This window comes from Ranitomeya variabilis, chromosome 7 (assembly GCF_051348905.1).
Source record: "Ranitomeya variabilis isolate aRanVar5 chromosome 7, aRanVar5.hap1, whole genome shotgun sequence".
Lineage (NCBI taxonomy): Eukaryota > Metazoa > Chordata > Amphibia > Anura > Dendrobatidae > Ranitomeya > Ranitomeya variabilis.
The window spans coordinates 169,723,715-169,741,503 of NC_135238.1; the positions used below are offsets into that span (position 1 = coordinate 169,723,715).

A 17,789-nucleotide genomic window follows, 5' to 3' on the forward strand; every position below is an offset into this window, starting at 1 on the left:
AGCACAGAACCCGGTGAGCACCACCCTCCCCAGCTTGGTACCCACTTAATGCTGTGCATCCCCTGTAGTGCTTTGATATGGGCAGAGTATTCAGCAAAAGTGTCCTGCAATGGGTCGACGAATTAGGAGTAACGACGCCAAACCGCAGATAAGTCTAACAAGAGCCCCTCTCAGTTACACTGATGAGGGCAGGGCACAGTGGAGCAGATTTGGACCAAGAATTTTACCCTCTTGGTATCGCCCAATTACACCATTCATTCCTGTACAGCAATTTCTCATAGCAAAGAACCACAAGAGTAGAAATGAATTCTGCATAAAACACAATTTTTGCAATGGATTTATGTTGTGATAGACGTTTTTTTAACATCACACATCTTGTAAAAGGTCCCACACTGCTCTTTGTAGAAACGTCCGTCATAAGGCTCACCAGCTGCCTGAATGCGTAGTGATTCTGTCAATGACTAAACTGCAGGAGAACATTTAATGAGATTTTGCCTAAATAATGTGATGCCAGTAATTAACCCTCAACATGTAAACTTGTCACTAGGACAGTGTGAAGCTACACTTTCTTTTTATTATGACGTCATGTCAAGAAGACATTGTTGCAATTGCCTGCTATTACATTAGTTGGAATTTAATAACCCATAGAGAAGGCTTGTGGTGATTGCCGATTGCTGGGTTGCCATCAGATAATTGTCTTGTACAATCTCCAGAGTAGCTTAATTACGTCCATGTTTCAGATATGTATCGAGATACTGTTTGGTGATGCCTAAATAAGTTAGATTCCACTTTTTTTACTATATATGTATTTGAGCCAATGGAAAGCACATAGAATCTGTAGTTTTACGTCTAAATATTCCTGTCTCACATTTAAACAACTTTTTTTTAAGTACAGATATCAGTCCAGCGCTGAAACTAACTACCGCCTATAAGCGATTGGCATCTGGTGCAGTCAATGCTCTGCAATGAAATGTCTTATTGGAAACATTGCTTTTAGCTCATATGTCATAAGAATTTTAGAAGACAATTAACTGTTTGTGTCTGTGTCTGTCTGTGTGTGATGAGCTGCTCTAATAGTATAACAAAATTGCACTGTTAAACAATCAGCTATTGATCAGTAAACATGATGAAGAAAGTTGCTAGATAGATATTACACCTGTTATAAGTCCAGTAAGCCCTAATAAATGTATCTACTGTTGACTATAAATAGATATTGTAAAGCAGGGGTGGGGAACCTTTTTTCTGCCAAGGGCCATTTGGATATCTATACCATTCTTGGGGGCTGTACAAGTTGTGCACTAAATCTGCCCACAAAGTACGTCTTGACACTGGTGTCAGGACATAATCTTTCATTGCATGCACCCCAGCGTTCAGTAGTGAGTGGAGATGAGCGAATATATTCAGGTCCCTCCTTATTCGGCAAGCTATAGCGCTTACTGACTAAGCTGCAGAGGGAACCCGGCGACAGCCTGTGTGTTGGGCTCTCCATGCATGTGTTGTGACAGTGACACAGCCGCGACATATGCAGATGCAGTGCCGGACAGCTGATTATCAGAAGCGCTACAGTTAGCCGAGTTCCCTCTGCAGCTTATCCGGTAAGCGATATAGTTTGCCGAATAAGGAGGGACCTAAACATATTTGCTCATCTCTAGTAGTGAGCACTGTGTGCGCTTACTCACAGAGCAGGAAGAAATTGAAAGGCCGGTGGCTGTCAAAACACAGCTTCTGTCCTAAGCACCGCTGTCCTGGGAAATCTGCCCAGGGCCTGGAGAAAAGGTAATAGCTAGCCGTAAATGGCCCACAAGCCTGAGGTTCCCCACCCTTGTTGTAAAGGAACATGTAGTATGCTTTTTCTCTCTTATTACACCATATGAGGTGATAGAATGTAGCTCCATTAGTGCCCATACTGCTGTCACTTTTCCATTTATTGCTGCTCTTGCAGTGAGCCGTTACACGTCATCATTTAGTTAAACTCATGAGATATTATAATAGCATCCACAATACTTTTTTTTGTCACCATATAGAAAATTGGGTCAAAGGGGTTGTCCACTACTAGGACAACTCCTTCTTAAACTAAATGTTCATCGTCAATCAAATAATAAAGCCTTTACTCTGCTCCTATGCCCGCTCCGTTCCAGCGGTGTCAGCACTCGCTGTCCCAGGGCTGTGATGCGGTGGAATGACATGTGATGGCCGGCGCCCAATCAACACTGGTGTCATTGTCTCCACCTTTGGACAAACTGAACATGAAGAGGAAGTCCGGGATCAGCTGCTGCTCGGAATTCCTCATTATCTTTAGTTCGTTTGAAGACGGAGACAGTGACGCCAGCGCTGATTGGGCGCCGGGCGTACCGTGTCACAACACCGCATCACAGCCCCAGGGAGAGCGAGTGCCTACACCGTGGGAATGGAGCCAGCACAGAGGTGAGTATAAGCTTTATTAGTTTAAGAAGGGGTTGTCCTAGTAGTGGGCAACCTCTTTTAATATTGATTTTTTTGCTCTTTAAAACAGTCACTAGCTTCATCATACATATATAAGAATAAACGCGTGCACAGCCTTTAGAGAGGTGCCAGAGTAGGTTCCAATACCATGAATAATAGCAAAAAATGCGGCATTCAGACTTAACTTAATCAGATAAAGTGATTTAATAGTGTCCACAGTAAATAACAGAAGAAACGTTTCGGTCCTATAGCCGGACCTTCATCAGTCACAATATTTGATCATGAACGGAAGCTAGTGGACCCGAAAGATTATGGGTTTTCATTAAGGTCATAGATATAGGTGGACACAGCCAGTGTCTCAGGGGGATAAGTTCGGCGGTATTGCCTTCTGTGGTATAGAGCCTGGGTGTCCTGGTCAGTGGAGGATGCGGTATCCACCGCAAGTCCTTGCGTCCTCCACTGAACAGGACACGCAGGCTCTATACCACAGAAGACAATACCGCTGGACTTATCCTCCTGAGACACTGGCTGTGTCCACCTATATCTATGACCTTAATGAAAACCCATAATCTTTCGGGTCGACTAGCTTCCATTCACGATCAAATATTGTGACTGATGAAGGTCCGGCTATAGGACCGAAACGTTTCTTCTGTTATTTACCGTGGACACCATTAAATCACTTTATCTGATTAAGTTAAGTCTGAGTGCCGAGTTTTTTGCTAGCTTCATAATACAAACGCCAAACATAAAATAGTTCTTAGTCCTAATGAGGCTGTTTTTCCAGCTTTGTAATCTGTTTGAAAGTTTTCTTTGAAAGAGCATATTTAAAGTTCAGCTCTAGCAAAAATGCTCATTTTATTATCTGAAGGAAAAAATAGTCAGCCATTCTGAGATTAATTTTCAAAGAAAATACATCAGCCTAATAAATTCTTTTTAATAACTTTTTAAGTTTGTATTGTGAAATATGGTGTCAAATACACTTACCAAAGCTTATCTCCTGTTTTGTGCTGGTCTGGGCTCTTGATGAAAATTTTAGCTTTCGAAGAACAGCTGTCCTTGTGTGCTTTAGGAGCTTTGCAGGAGACGTTTCTGGCATTGTACAGTTACCTCAATTGCCAGACGTTCCACACACCTAGTTGCATTTTCAGATGACATTACAATTCTGATTGGGATGCGTGTCGGCACACAAGTTAACATAGAGATGTATCCTGCCTTTTCCTTTTAGTGCAACAAATTCCTAAATTTGTGACGTAAGATGACCAGCATTGAAAAAACGGCGTACTGTTATGATATTTTGTCTTGAGAGGTCTGTGCTGTGTACTTGTGTGGCTACCTAGTAGTTGTGCTGTGAATTGCACCATCATTGGCTTATGCTCTCATATAGGAAAAGACAAAGTTTTTTATTTTAATTATTGTTATGATTAACTTTGTCCTGACACACATCCCTGAAAATTGATTCATGCTTACTTTTATTCCATATTTATTTATGATTTAAACATTATATCTTGTATTAATTGGGTTCCCACAGGTGCTCACCCACCAATTTTAATCCTTGTCTGTATTGGCGGGTTTATCTGTACATTGTTGTTTTTATGAATTGCTCTTAATAATGTTTATTATATTTTAATTATCGTTATGATTAACTTTTATCCTGGCACACATCCCCCTGTTTGGTTTCTCCAGTGCCTTTCTGGGACACTTAGACTTAGTAGGATTGCAAGCTTCAGTAGCTTATACTCTAATGTAGATAAATGAGAAAACAATGTATCATTTGTACTTTACTCTTGGATGAAGAAACACTCATCAGTCCATTCCAGTGCTGTTGTTTTATTAAGGGGATTGTCCACTACTTGGAGCCGTCCTTCTTAATCACTATATCTACCCCATGTAAGATAATAAGAGCAATACTCCCCTCCGGTGTGGGCGCCATTCCAGCCATGCAGCCAAACAGCGACCGCTTTACTCTCACTTTCTTTGGATAAAACTGACTTATGGAGGAAGTGGGAGATGCTGCTCTCTTACTTTCTCCGGATGCCGGTTACATCCAAAGGAAGGGAGAGTGAAGAAGCTGGGGATCGGCTGCAGTGCTCGCAGGATATAATAAGGTCACATTAGCCTCGGGAAAGCAGGCATTGACTTAGCTGTAGCGACGCCTGCATCGGAGACAAATATTAGCTGCTATTTTACATGGGGGAAATACCGTATATTGATTGAGAAGGGCTTGGCCGAGTAGTGGACAACCCCTCTAATTTATTGTGGAGCGGTAACAATCTCTGTAGTGTTTATAATGATTGTAATTTACAAGAAAACTAGTGAGTAATCATCATTCACATGATGTGACATAGATGACGCCTTCTGGCCACAGTGTGAATACCTGTTCTGAATCAAAGCAATGTCAAAACAACTGAATGAGTGTATGATAATCTAATAACTGGCGTCATATTTTCACGCTGACGGACCCACTTATTGTCCATATACAATAACTATTTGTTGCCTTTTTACAGTGTGAAGGATCCCCTGTTTCCTCCCAGCGACCTGTGTCTCACAGGCCTGAAGTAGTGGATGATTTTCTTCGCAATTTTCTGATTAAAATGGGAATGATGAAAACCTTGGAATGCTTTCAGACAGAATGGTAGGTTTACTTATCTCTGAAACTTCTGAAGGTTCTAAAAGCCAGTAAAATTGTCTAAGGCTCGCCATTACATTGTCGTTATTACTGAACTCTAGAAGATGCAGAAAAAATCATGCTGAAAATATTGGTTGGCAGCAAGATTTAGTAACATAAAAGTGCTGGATGGAAAGAACTTGGCAGAAGGCAAACATTTTCGGACTTGTTTGACTTTAGAGAGAAAAACTTTTCAAGGACTAAACATTTTACTTAAAGCTTTCACATTATTGTATAGAACATGTGCAGCGAGAAAGTAAATCTGTGTATTGCTGCATCTCCTTTAGAATTGGCAGACATCTAGCGTACAATCTGTGAGAGATGGTGCTATGTTTTTAGCACAGTGCATGGTTCCAGAGGAAACAGATGCCACATGCCAGAGGGAGCATGGATCGCTGCCCTTACATAATGTGCCAGTGGCATTTACTCTAGTCGGATCACAGTCTTGCTAAAACATATTATTTATATACAATAGCTGCAAAGCAGCAGAGCCTTGAATGTGATTCTTAATAATTTAGACAAATTTCTGGTTTTAACTTATTTATCTCTGGTAGAGTTTAATACATTGCACCCTTTAATATAATGTTACCAGTATACTCCTGTTTAAATGGAGTTTCACAGTACATAGTAGGGTTCGTACTAGGATGTCTCCATGTAAAGTTCTCCAAAATATGTTGGTGCTATAGAAATAAAAATGATCATTAGTATGAAGAATAGGAGTACTGTTTACCAGGGAGAGAGGTGGTGACTCTCTCTGATCATTTTTGGGAAAAACAAAAATTTACTAAAGAGCAAATTCCATTGTTTATGTACCGTCCATTCACCATGGAGGTCAACTGCACAGCTAAGGCTTATGTCTGGCCATATGGTTTAGAAGGCCGTTGGCCGAACGTTGCCTTGACAGATGTTTCACCTGAAAACCATCTTGGCCTACTCTCCCATACACAGGAACACTCAAAAGGCTGAGAGCTCCTGTATTCTCTTTGCAAAAGTCACCTGCTTACATGTCAGCCAATAACTTTTCTCCGCGAGAAAACTGCGATCAGCAGATGACATCTCCCCTGAAGATTAGTTGGAAGGTGCAACATTAGATTGTTAGGGGAACTTGTCGATATTAGCAGGTTCAACCGACATTAGTCTAATGTGTATAAGAGCCTTTAAGTCACCATGCATTAACGTTTTTATTGCATCTCTACTTATTATGTGCAAGGATGTGTGTATGACCTGAAAAATCCAAGGGTCAGTATTCCAATAATTTGAGAAGGTAAGCCTCAAGGCATTAAGTGTGTGGTCACTAATGGTGGAAACGCTGCAAATATTCCGTCTTGATTTATTAGTGAAAAATTCACATTTTACAATAGCAAAAGAGTAGATGGGATTTTATCTAATCTCATCCACATTCTACAGGAAAAAACTTAACACCAGAAACTGACTGTTGAGCGATTTTTCTTTTTAATTTCCCCATTTGAAATGCGTAGGGTAAAATCCACAGCATATCCGCCTTGAAATCTGTGATAGTCCACAAAGTGAGCATGCCATGGATACCCAGCAAAATACGCAGAGGTGTAAATTGATTTGTGTATGCACCCTACTAATCCTCTATATCTACCCTCTTAAACTTGGTCTTTCAGTCCATGGGTAGAAAACAGGTTGTACATTGCTGACAGATTTGAAGAGCTTTATGATGTACAGATATACCAGGAGCCAACATGATGGCTGTGGCGCACGATGACCATAGCATATCGTACCTGTACAATGTGAGTGTCATATAGCAACACATTCTCGTTCTCTTTCAAAGAGCTATCTAAATAGTTTGACGCACTACAGTATACTGCATTATTAACGTAGCCGACTGGCTGTCCTGTTGGGGGCTACTACATCTGTATGTAATATTCACTTTATGGAAAAAAGTATTGGGGCACACATGTTAATCATTGAATTCCAATTTTTCATTCTGTTCTTTTGACACAGGAGTATAAAATCTATCACTAGCGATGCATCCTGCCTTTACTAACATTTGTGAAAAAATGGCTTATTCTAACGACATCACTAAATTTAAGTAAGGCACTGTAATTCTCTGAGTGGGTGGTATTATTGAAGAGTGGAAGCGTCTAAGAATCACGGCAACTCGGCCACAATGTGACGGACAGCGTAAGGTTGCACAGCGAAATCACCTAGTGCTGAGGCATATAATGCGTAAAAGTCACCAGCACTCAGCTGACTGTATGTCAGAGGAGGCTTGGAGTTCTGCATCTAGGAACATCAACACAAAAACTGTGCCCCTACCGGGAGCTTCATGGCATGAGTTTCCATGGTCGAGCAGCTACATGAAAGCCTTACATCACCAAACACAATGCCTCGTGTTGCAGTTTTGTAAATCAGCCACCACTGGACTCTGGCGCAGTGGAAATGTGTTCTGTAGAGTGATGAATCATGCTTCTCTATTTGGCAGTCTGGTGGTATTCTTTCTATTTTAGCGTGACTGTGCCCCAGCACAGAATGCATGGTCCATAAGGGCATGGTTTGAGGTGAGTTCGGTGTGGAAGAGCTTGAGCAGCTCCTATCTCTTCCCCATCAATCACCTTTGGGATGAACCAGAACAGAGATTGTGAGCCTCAACGTCACTTTCTGATCTCACAAATGTTCTTTTGGATGAATGGGCAGAAAGTCCCACAGGCCTACTTGGATTTTTGTCAAAAAACCTTCCTAGAAAAGTAGAAGTTGTTGTAGGTGCAAAAGGTGGACCAACTCTATATTAATGCCTATGGATTTAGAATGGGATGTTGTATAGCTCCTGTATTCTTTTATCCATATAGTTTATTTTGGAAAAATGATAAAGATCATGAGAAATTTTACTCCTGGTCCGTAGGTGCACCAGTCACTCTTTTGTGCCAAAAGTTGTCATTCTTTATTGGGCTCACTAGCGTTCATAGCTTGGTAATAACTGGTTAACATTTTGGAAAATGTGAATGCTTCTGGCCTGTAACAATTCTTTCATTGTCACTGAGAATAATGAGTTACTTGCCATTCCTTTTAGGTATGAAATGATGCAGAAAGGCCTCCTTCAGCCAGAAGCTGTTAGTTTTGTCCCAGATGTTTATGCTCAGAACCAGATGCTAGACTCCGAGATAAAGAGTTTGAAGAAAGAAGTGGAAACCTACAAACTTGCTGCAAGGTGCAAACTACTGATTTTAATTAAGTTAGTCACATGCAATGTGTTCCACATTAGATGAAATGCTTTAGTGGGTTTATTTCTCCCATTGCATTATTTTTTTTAATTTCACATAAACGTACTTTAACCCTTTCACAACTTTGGCGGTATCCATACTTCTAGGTAGGTAGTTGCTTACCGACCTTGAAAGTATGGATACATCCAGGCAATTTTGCGTGCACAGAAGTTGCGATCGCCACCAGATGTTAAGCTGACATGACAGCTGACGCCTAGCACTCGCTGCAAGGAGCAGTGACCGCACAGCTCCAGGCAGTTTCTCTCTAAATGCTGAAATCGATATCAATTGCAGCATTTAGAAAGCATGGCAAGGGAGCTCTCTTCGCTCTCCCATCAACGCCCCCTTGGTGTCATTGCGAAGAGAGCGAGAGAGAATGCCAGATAAATGTGATCCCAAACTTTATGTAAAATGTTCCCAATAAAAGCTCCAACTCAATCCACAAAAAAGCAAGTCCCCACTCAGGTCCGTCGACTGTTAACGGAAATATAGGTGGTTTCCTTGTTACTAGTAATACAAAGGCTCTGTAAAAGCAAAATGGCTCCTCACCTTCCAAATTAAATTCAGCAAATTCTGCGCTCCCAAATCCAAATGCCCCCTCCCTTCGGAGCCCCACAGTGTGTCTAAACGACATATAGCGCCCACTTGTTTGGCATTCCTGTAGCATTGAGAGCCCGCCTAGTGTATGGGTCCATGTCTCCAGAAGCATGAGCTGGCAATATCGTTCTGGGGACTACAGTAGCAAATTTGCAATTGTCACTCTGCAACTTCTACTGTTACTTTTTTTCTGGAAAACACCCATGTAAATAAAATTATATTTAAAAAAAATGTGCTGTTGTAAAGTAGTCACGTGGGAAATATAATTTATTAACTCTTTTGTGTGACATAATTCTTTGTTTTAAGAGCATAAAAATTATAAGTTTGAAAATTGCAAAATTTTCTAAATTTTTACCAAATTTTCAATATTTTTTCCTCAAATTGACACATATCATATCGAACAAATTTTACTACTATTATGAAGTAAAATATGTCACAAAAAACAGTTACAGAATCCGTGGGATCCACTGAAACATTCTCGCGTTGTCATCTCATAAAGTGACACTGGTCAGAATTGCAAAATTCTGAAGGTGGAAACAGGCTTGGGGGCTGAAGAGGTTAATATTAGGCCAGTAGATGACTGCCTATGTGTATGGTTTGTTTCTCATGATCAACATAATTATGCTATATACCTAGTATATAAGGGATTTAAACTAATTTGGAATGTAAAGTAAAGACATTGCTTTAATGATGTAATACAGGTTAAATTGATACTTTATTTATTTTTTTAAATCCGCTCTGTAGTTCTTCTGTAGTCACCATTCGAAGTGTTATGTCAATTATTTTCAAGTGCATCAGGGCTGACTGTGCACTGGATCATCTCCTCCCTGTCCGTGTATTCACAGCCCCTGCGCCTGCATCCGATCTTTGAAAGGCAGGTCACTGCTTTTTCAGTGATCTGCCTCTTCTGTTTGAAATTTCTCGCCGACGCCATCATTTCCATGGGTGGTTCATGTGCTGATTGAGTTCCTGGCTGGGCTACAATAAAATAGCGCTGTCATCGCTTTGGATGGCGCATGCATAGTCATCTCTAACAGAGGTCATTGAGCCAAGAACTCATCTGTCGTACATGGCAATACCGGCACTAGCAAGAGATTTCACAAAATCAGTAACCTGTCATTCACAGACTGGAGTGGCCGAGGAATACACAGACCAGGAGACGACCCAGTGCACAGTCCGGCCCTGATGCACTTGAAACTAATTAGCAGAAATCTTCAGATAACAATTATAGAAGAACTACAAAGTAGATTTCTTCAACAATTAAGTCTGTTTTAAGGCGCCATTACAGCCATGTATTTTCTAATTTACTTTAGACTCCAAATTCTTTAAAGAGGACCTATCAATATGCAATATTTTCTTACCAGGTGTAAATGACTCTGTTCTAGTGAATCTGTGGTTATTTTGTTTATTTTCCACATCTCCATTCTTCAAATATGGCCTCCATTTGCTTATATGTAAATCTGGTCTTTTTATAAAGCTGGGTGTGGTCCCCAAGAAGACTTTTTCATAGAGAAGTACTGCAGTCCACACCCCGTTCGCTAATAAGGCAGGATTTACAAGAAAAAGGATGCCATATTTTAGGAACAGAGGCGTAGAAACCAAATTAAAACTCCAGATTCAGGAGAATAATGGCGTTTACACCAGGTAAAAAAAAAATACATGCTTATAGCAAGTCACAGTTCCTCTTTAAGAGTAAAATATTAGGGTGATATACATGCTTCAGGTATTATGTGACCTTAAAAATATAAATCAAGGAGCATTAAGTGTGACAGCAGCAGCTAGCATGACGAACACCCTGCTATGTGTATGACTAACACTGCTCATTCCTAAGAGAATGTCAAATGCCATTTCACAAACTGCTGCCTCGGTATCGTATTATTTAATCTGTAAGTGAAAAAAACACCGTCTGCCGCAGCTCAGATCTGTGCTCCTCTCCTTCCAAAGGATTGAAATAGCATTGCAAGAGAAATGAAAACGGCAAATTAATGGATTAGCAGAAGTGCAGGGTCGAAATTTGATTGCTCTCTACTCAACTTTGTGTGCCTTTTGGAAAAACCCATTACTTAATATAGAAAAATAACTTCTCATTAGCTTTCACATCTAGATTTCCAGTGTCAAGTTTTCCTAAATGTAATATCACTGAGAAAAAAAACCTCTCAACTATGTCTGCAGCAATGAAATATTCAAAAAGTTTTGCGGCCTTCAAATATTTTATTTTCAGGAGGAAATGTTTAGCACTTTTAATAATGTGAAACCTGCATCTTTAGGGTTTTCTGTTTTACATGTGTGCTGGAACATGCTGTCGTTACACTCCTAAGATGAGATATATTGCATGGAGGCAAGTATTAAATCCCCATGCAGAGCTGTCATGGGAGAAATGAAGAATTCATTTTAAATTGAATGTCCTGTCCATCCAATGCGATTATTTTGCTTCCGGGATGTCTCTCTTCACGGTCCACCAATTGTCAGCCAGCATACTGGGCTTCACTTGCTTTGATACCTCCATTCCATCGTGGAAATCTGCTGATGAAAACACTCCCCATGCTGGTCACTGACAGCACCAACATTTTCTGGGAAGAAGTCCATGTGCGAGTCCAAGAAATGAAGTTTTAAAGACATGTTGCATCCCAAAGCTTAGTAGGATTTCACAAGATCACTCACTGTATCATCGTCTTTTTCTGCTTTATGATTTCCAAGAAGAGAATAGAAGACATTATTGAAGGACAGCCAGACTGCTTTTTGCAGTGGATTTAACAGCTCCTGGAATTGTCAATCCTCCATCACCGATCGTATTTGCGGCCCTATAAAAATACCTTCTTTCAATTTAGCATCGCTAACTTTGTGAAATTTACATTCCAAATGTATCAGTGCAGTAGAATTTTTATCAGGTGCTTTTACAAATTGTTTCATAAATCCTTTTTGAATATGCAGTGGAGGTAAATTTATACTTTTTTAGGATTCACTAAAGGCACATTTGACTTTTTTTTTGTCCAGGAACAAGAGATTCACATTTAGGCCATTGTTTTCCAATATAGTAAGACATTCTATCCCTGCTATCCCATTCACATAAAAAAAACCTGCAGAATTGAGTGTACTCAAGTTGCAATCCAAGCAATAAAACAGTCACCTTCTAGCCTTTGATCCTGGAACTTAGAAGTACTGATTGTTGTTTAGACAATTCTAAATCACATCTTCTTAGGATAACAAGTGAGGTTCTGAGGAACAGTTTGCTTCGGAAGTAGAATCACTTCTCACATTGCTGTATGCTTCCTCTTCTGTGCGGGTAAAGTCAGAGTCAGAGCTGTCACGATCACAAAATGTAGACATTTGTATACAGCAAGCTCTTCACTATGTAAGACAGGCCTCAATGCAGATTGCCAATTGGGGTAATTAACTGTATATTTTGTTTTAGATTTGATTCATTTAATTTTTGGTAAGCAGAAATAACAATCTGTTAAATAGTCCTTCTGTTCCCTCCCACCCATCAGACAAATGGCATATGATGTGAACCTTTTTTCCAACCAGTAAAGAAACCTAAGACAAGATAAATTGCATATACAGTTAGGTCCATATATATTTGGACAGAGACAACATTTTTCTAATTTTGGTTATAGACATTACCACAATGAATTTTAAGCAAAACAATTCAGATGCAGTTGAAGTTCAGACTTTCAGCTTTCATTTGAGGGTATCCACATTAAAATTGGATGAAGGGTTTAGGAGTTTCAGCTCTTTAACATGTGCCACCCTGTTTTTAAAGGGACCAAAAGTAATTGGACAATTGACTCCAAGGCTATTTCATGGACAGGTGTGGGCAGTCCCTTCGTTATGCCATTCTAAATTAAGCAGATAAAAGGCCTGGAGTTGATTTGAGGTGTGGTGCTTGCATTTGGAAGGTTTTGCTGTGAAGTAAACATGCAGTCAAAGGAGCTCTCCATGCAGGTGAAACAAGCCATCCTTAAGCTGCAAAAACAGAAGAAAAAAAACATCCGAGAAATTGCTACAATATTAGGAGTGGCAAAATCAACAGTTTGGTGCATCCTGAGAAAGAAAGAAAGCACTGGTGAACTCATCAATGCAAAAAGACCTGAGCGCCCACGTAAGACAACAGTGGGGGAAGATCGCAGAATAATCTCCATGGTGAAGAGAAACTTCTTCACAACAGCCAACCAAGTGAACAACACTCTCCAGGAGGTCGGCGTATCAATATCCAAATCTACCATAAAGAGAAGACTGCATGAAAGTAAATACAGAGGGTTCACTGCACGGTGCAAGCCACTCATAAGCATCAAGAATAAAAAGGCTAGACTGGACTTTGCTAAAAAACATCTAAAAAAGCCAGCACAGTTCTGGAAGAACATTCTTTGGACAGATGAAACCAAGATCATCCTCTACCAGAATGATGGAAAGAGAAAAGTATGGTGAAGGCGTGGTGCAGCTCATGATCCAAAGCATACCACATCATCTGTAAAACACAGCGGAGGCAGTGTGATGGCTTGGGCATGCATGGCTGCCAGTGGCACTGGGTCACTAGTGTTTATTGATGATGTGACACAGGACAGAAGCAGCCGAATGAATTCTGAAGTATTCAGAGACATACTGTGTGCTCAGATCCAGCCAAATGCAGCCAAACTGATTGGTCGTCATTTCATACTACAGATGGACAACGACTGAAAACATAAAGCCAAAGCAACCCAGGAGTTTATTAAAGCAAAGAAGTGGAATATTCTTGAATGGCCAAGTCAGTCACCTGACCTCAACCCAATTGAGCATGCATTTCACTTGTTAAAGACTAAACTTCAGACAGAAAGGCCCACAAACAAACAGCAACTGAAAACCACCGCAGTGAAAGCCTGGCAGAGCATCAAAAAGGAGGAAACACAGCGTCTGGTGATGTCCATGAGTTCAAGACTTCAGGCAGTCATTGCTAACAAAGGGGTTTCAACCAAGTACTAGAAATGAACATTTTCTTTAAAATTATTTAATCTGTCCAATTACTTTTGGTCCCTTTAAAAACAGGGAGGCACATGTTAAGGAGTTGAAACTCCTAAACCCTTCATCCAATTTTAATGTGGATACCCTCAAATGAAAGCTGAAAGTCTGAACTTCAACTGCATCCGAATTGTTTTGTTTAAAATTCATTGTGGTAATGTCTATAACCAAAATTAGAAAAATGTTGTCTGTGTCCAAATATACACTCACCGGCCACTTTATTAGGTACACCATGCTAGTAACGGGTTGGACCCCCTTTTGCCTTCAGAACTGCCACAATTCTTCGTGGCATAGATTCAACAAGGTGCTGGAAGCATTCCTCAGAGATTTTGGTCCATATTGACATGATGGCATCACACAGTTGCCGCAGATTTGTCGGCTGCACATCCCAAAGATGCTCCATACAAGGCAGGATGGATCCATGCTTTCATGTTGTTTACGCCAAATTCTGACCCTACCATCCGAATGTCGCAGCAGAAATCGAGACTCATCAGACCAAGCAACGTTTTTCCAATCTTCTACTGTCCAATTTCGATGAGCTTGTACAGTTTCCAGTTTCCTGTTCTTAGCTGAAAGGAGTGGTACCCGGTGTGGTCTTCTGCTGCTGTAGCCCATCTGCCTCAAAGTTCGACGCACTGTGCGTTCAGAGATGCTCTTAGGCCTACCTTGGTTGTAACGGGTGGCGATTTGAGTCACTGTTGCCTTTCTATCAGCTCGAACCAGTCTGCCCATTCTCCTCTGACTTCTGGCATCAACAAGGCATTTCCACCCACAGAACTGCCGCTCACTGGATTTTTTTTCTTTTTCGGACCATTCTCTGTAAACCCTACAGATGGTTGTGCGTGAAAATCCCAGTAGATCAGCAGTTTCTGAAATACTCAGACCAGCCCTTCTGGCACCAACAACCATGCCACGTTCAAAGGCACTCAAATCACCTTTCTTCCCCATACTGATGCTCGGTTTGAACTGCAGGAGATTGTCTTGACCATGTCTACATGCCTAAATGCACTGAGTTGCCGCCATGTGATTGGCTGATTAGAAATTAAGTGTTAACAAGAAGTTGGACAGGTGTACCTAATAAAGTGGCCAGTGAGTGTATATGGACCTAACTGTATGTGGTACCCAGTACCTCCAAAGATCAACAGTTTTAAAGCTCATAAATGTTTTTTTTACAAGTGGCTTAAAATTTCTTCTGACTCTTGAACGTCAATTCCCTACACACATAACATAAATTATCTTTATGATTTAAAGACTTTTTTGGCATTGTTGAAAAATGTATAATAACTAATAGAACTAATAACATGCGAGATACAAGGAAAACATTTTACATTAACAGAATAACAAACACTTGCGATAACGGACTCGCTGTCATTTCGCTACTGGCTCTTTACTTTCAAAAGATGCAATATCCTAAGTATGTCTGAACATGAATGAACCTGTATAATCTTGTTATTTTGACTTTTAGCATAACAAAAGATTTCATTGCTCTGTTTAGAACACTAGATAATTTAGGTAAATCATCAGATGGCAAACCATAAAAACTGTTAAAATTAAAAATAAAAACTATGTGTAAAGACATGTGCCTGATGGAAATATTCGAACATATTTGAATTCAGGAGGTGAAATCCTACTAGAATCACCATAAAATGTTCTTGTGAAAGAAAGTATGTTGACCAGTTAATAGGATCTGATCTGGAGTACCGAGGAGTGGCTGCTACACATTGAATGTAGCAATGCAGTGCAGGTCCATTCAATGGGGGTGATTCATCAAAGGTTTTTCACCAGATTTCTAGCAAGAAAACTTTGAAAAATCACACTTTTTTGGCCAAAAAATGTGACTTCTGGCATTTTCGCATCATTCTCACCTCAGTTCCAACAAAGTGGGTGGAGCAAGGGGTGTGGCAGGGTGTGGCGACCCCACACTCCTCAAACTCATGACAAGCTGTGGCATTTGTCACAAATTTTAATCCAGCTGTGACTGGAATAATATTTGAAAAAGAATAATAATGAGAAAGAAAAAATTGGGAATTCAAACTGATAAAGATGTTCAATTCTTTGACACTAGGACTCAATTTAACACCTGGATTTATGAGTCACTACATGGATACAATTCCTCCCTCCACCAGATGGAATCAAGATAACTAAGAACATCATTCCCACTGCCTCTCCATTTGTATCTATGCCTAATTTTCTTGGCTTATCTTTAGGAGTCATGACCCCTCCCACCACCTCCATGAACAAATGTCCTTCTGTAGTTTCCCTGAAATGTTGTGCCTTCTTTCTTATTAATTTATTTGTAATCCTGCCTGAAGTAGGAGCCCTTTGTGCTCTGAAAGTGTGCAAATATATATTATTTTCTGGTTACCCAATAAAGGTATCACTCCGAGAATACTTTTGTCATCATTGGGCAGAAAAGTATTCACATCGATTTTTCTGGCTAACACGATACGACAATATAATTTATTATTGGACATCATTACTTCTATGCCAAATGTAATGGTACATACACCTTCCAATAAGTTAAACTTTTGTCTCATCAGTCCACAGAGTATTCTCCAAAATATCTTGGGGATCATCAAGATGTTTTCTGGCAAAACTGAGACAAGCCTTTATGTTCTTATTGCTTAGCAGGGGTTTTCATCTTGGAACTCTGCCATGCAGGCCAGTTTTTCCCAGTCTTTCTTATGGTGGAGTCATGAACACTGACAAAGCAAGTGAGACCTTCAGTTTTTTGGATGTTGTTGTGAGGTCTATTGTGACCTCTTGGATGAGTCATTGCAGCGCTCTTGGGGTAATTTTGGTCTGTCGGCCACTCCTGGGATGGTTCACCACTGTTCCATTCTTTTAGCCATTTGTTGATAATTGCTCTCTCTGTAGTTCACTGCAGTCCCAAAGCTTGATAAATGGCTTTGCAACTAGTGATGAGCGAGTATACTCATTGCACAGGTAGTCTCCGAGTATTTGTGAGTGCTCGGAAATTTAGTTTTTGTTGACGCAGCTGTATGATTTACGGCTGCTAGCCAGCCTGAGTACATGTGGGGGTTGCCTGGTTGCTAGGGAATCCCCACATGTATTCAAGCTGTCTAGCTGCCAGAAATCATGCAGCTGCGGCAATGAAAACTAAATCTCCGAGCACTCACAAATACTCGGAGACCACCTGAGCGTGCTCGGGAAAACCCAAGCAATGAGTATACTCGCTCATCACTATTTACAACCTTTTCCAGACTGATAGATCTCAATTTATTATTATATTATTATTATTATACATTTATATAGCGCCATTTATTCCATGGCGCTTTACTTGTGAAAGGGGCAAATATAGACAAGCACAACAAACATGAGCAAAACACACAAGTACAGGAGAGAGGACGGGCTCACAGTCTACAGGGGATGGGTGAGGATACACTAGATGAGGGTAGAGCTGGTCGTGCGGCAGTTCAGCAGACTAAGGATCACTGCAGCTTGTAGGCTTGTCGCAAGAGGTGGCTTTTCAGGTTCTTTTTGAAGGTTTCCGTGGTAGGCTAGAGTCTGATGTGTTGGGGTAGAGAGTTCCAGAGTATGGGGGAAGCATGGGAGAAGTCTTATATGCGGTTGTGGGAAGAAGAGATCAGAGGAGAGTAGAGAAGAAGATCTTGAGAGGAACGAAGGTTGTGCGTGGGTAAGTACCGGGAGACTATATCACACTGCCCTAACTAAAGTCATCAATGACCTACTAACCACCAAGAGAAAGCGACACTACTCTGTCGTCCTTCTCCTGGACCTGTCTTCTGCCTTCGACACTGTCGACCATTCCCTCCTGCTACAGATTCTCTCATCTCTTGGCATCACAGACTTGGCCCTATCCTTGATCTCGCCATATCTAACAG

The 17,789-nt window shown here is 40.6% G+C and overlaps 1 protein-coding gene across 2 annotated transcripts in view; it reads left to right on the forward strand.

The window, feature by feature from the left end:
• The window catches only part of SPAG16 (sperm associated antigen 16), a 1,378,074-nt gene that overhangs the window by 75,411 nt on the left and 1,284,874 nt on the right, over positions 1-17,789 (forward strand). For both annotated transcript variants that reach the window (XM_077272256.1, XM_077272257.1), the window contains exons 4-5: positions 4,947-5,074; positions 8,145-8,282. In XM_077272256.1, coding sequence (XP_077128371.1) covers positions 4,947-5,074; positions 8,145-8,282 — 266 coding nt within the window. The remainder of the gene's footprint in view (positions 1-4,946; positions 5,075-8,144; positions 8,283-17,789) is intronic.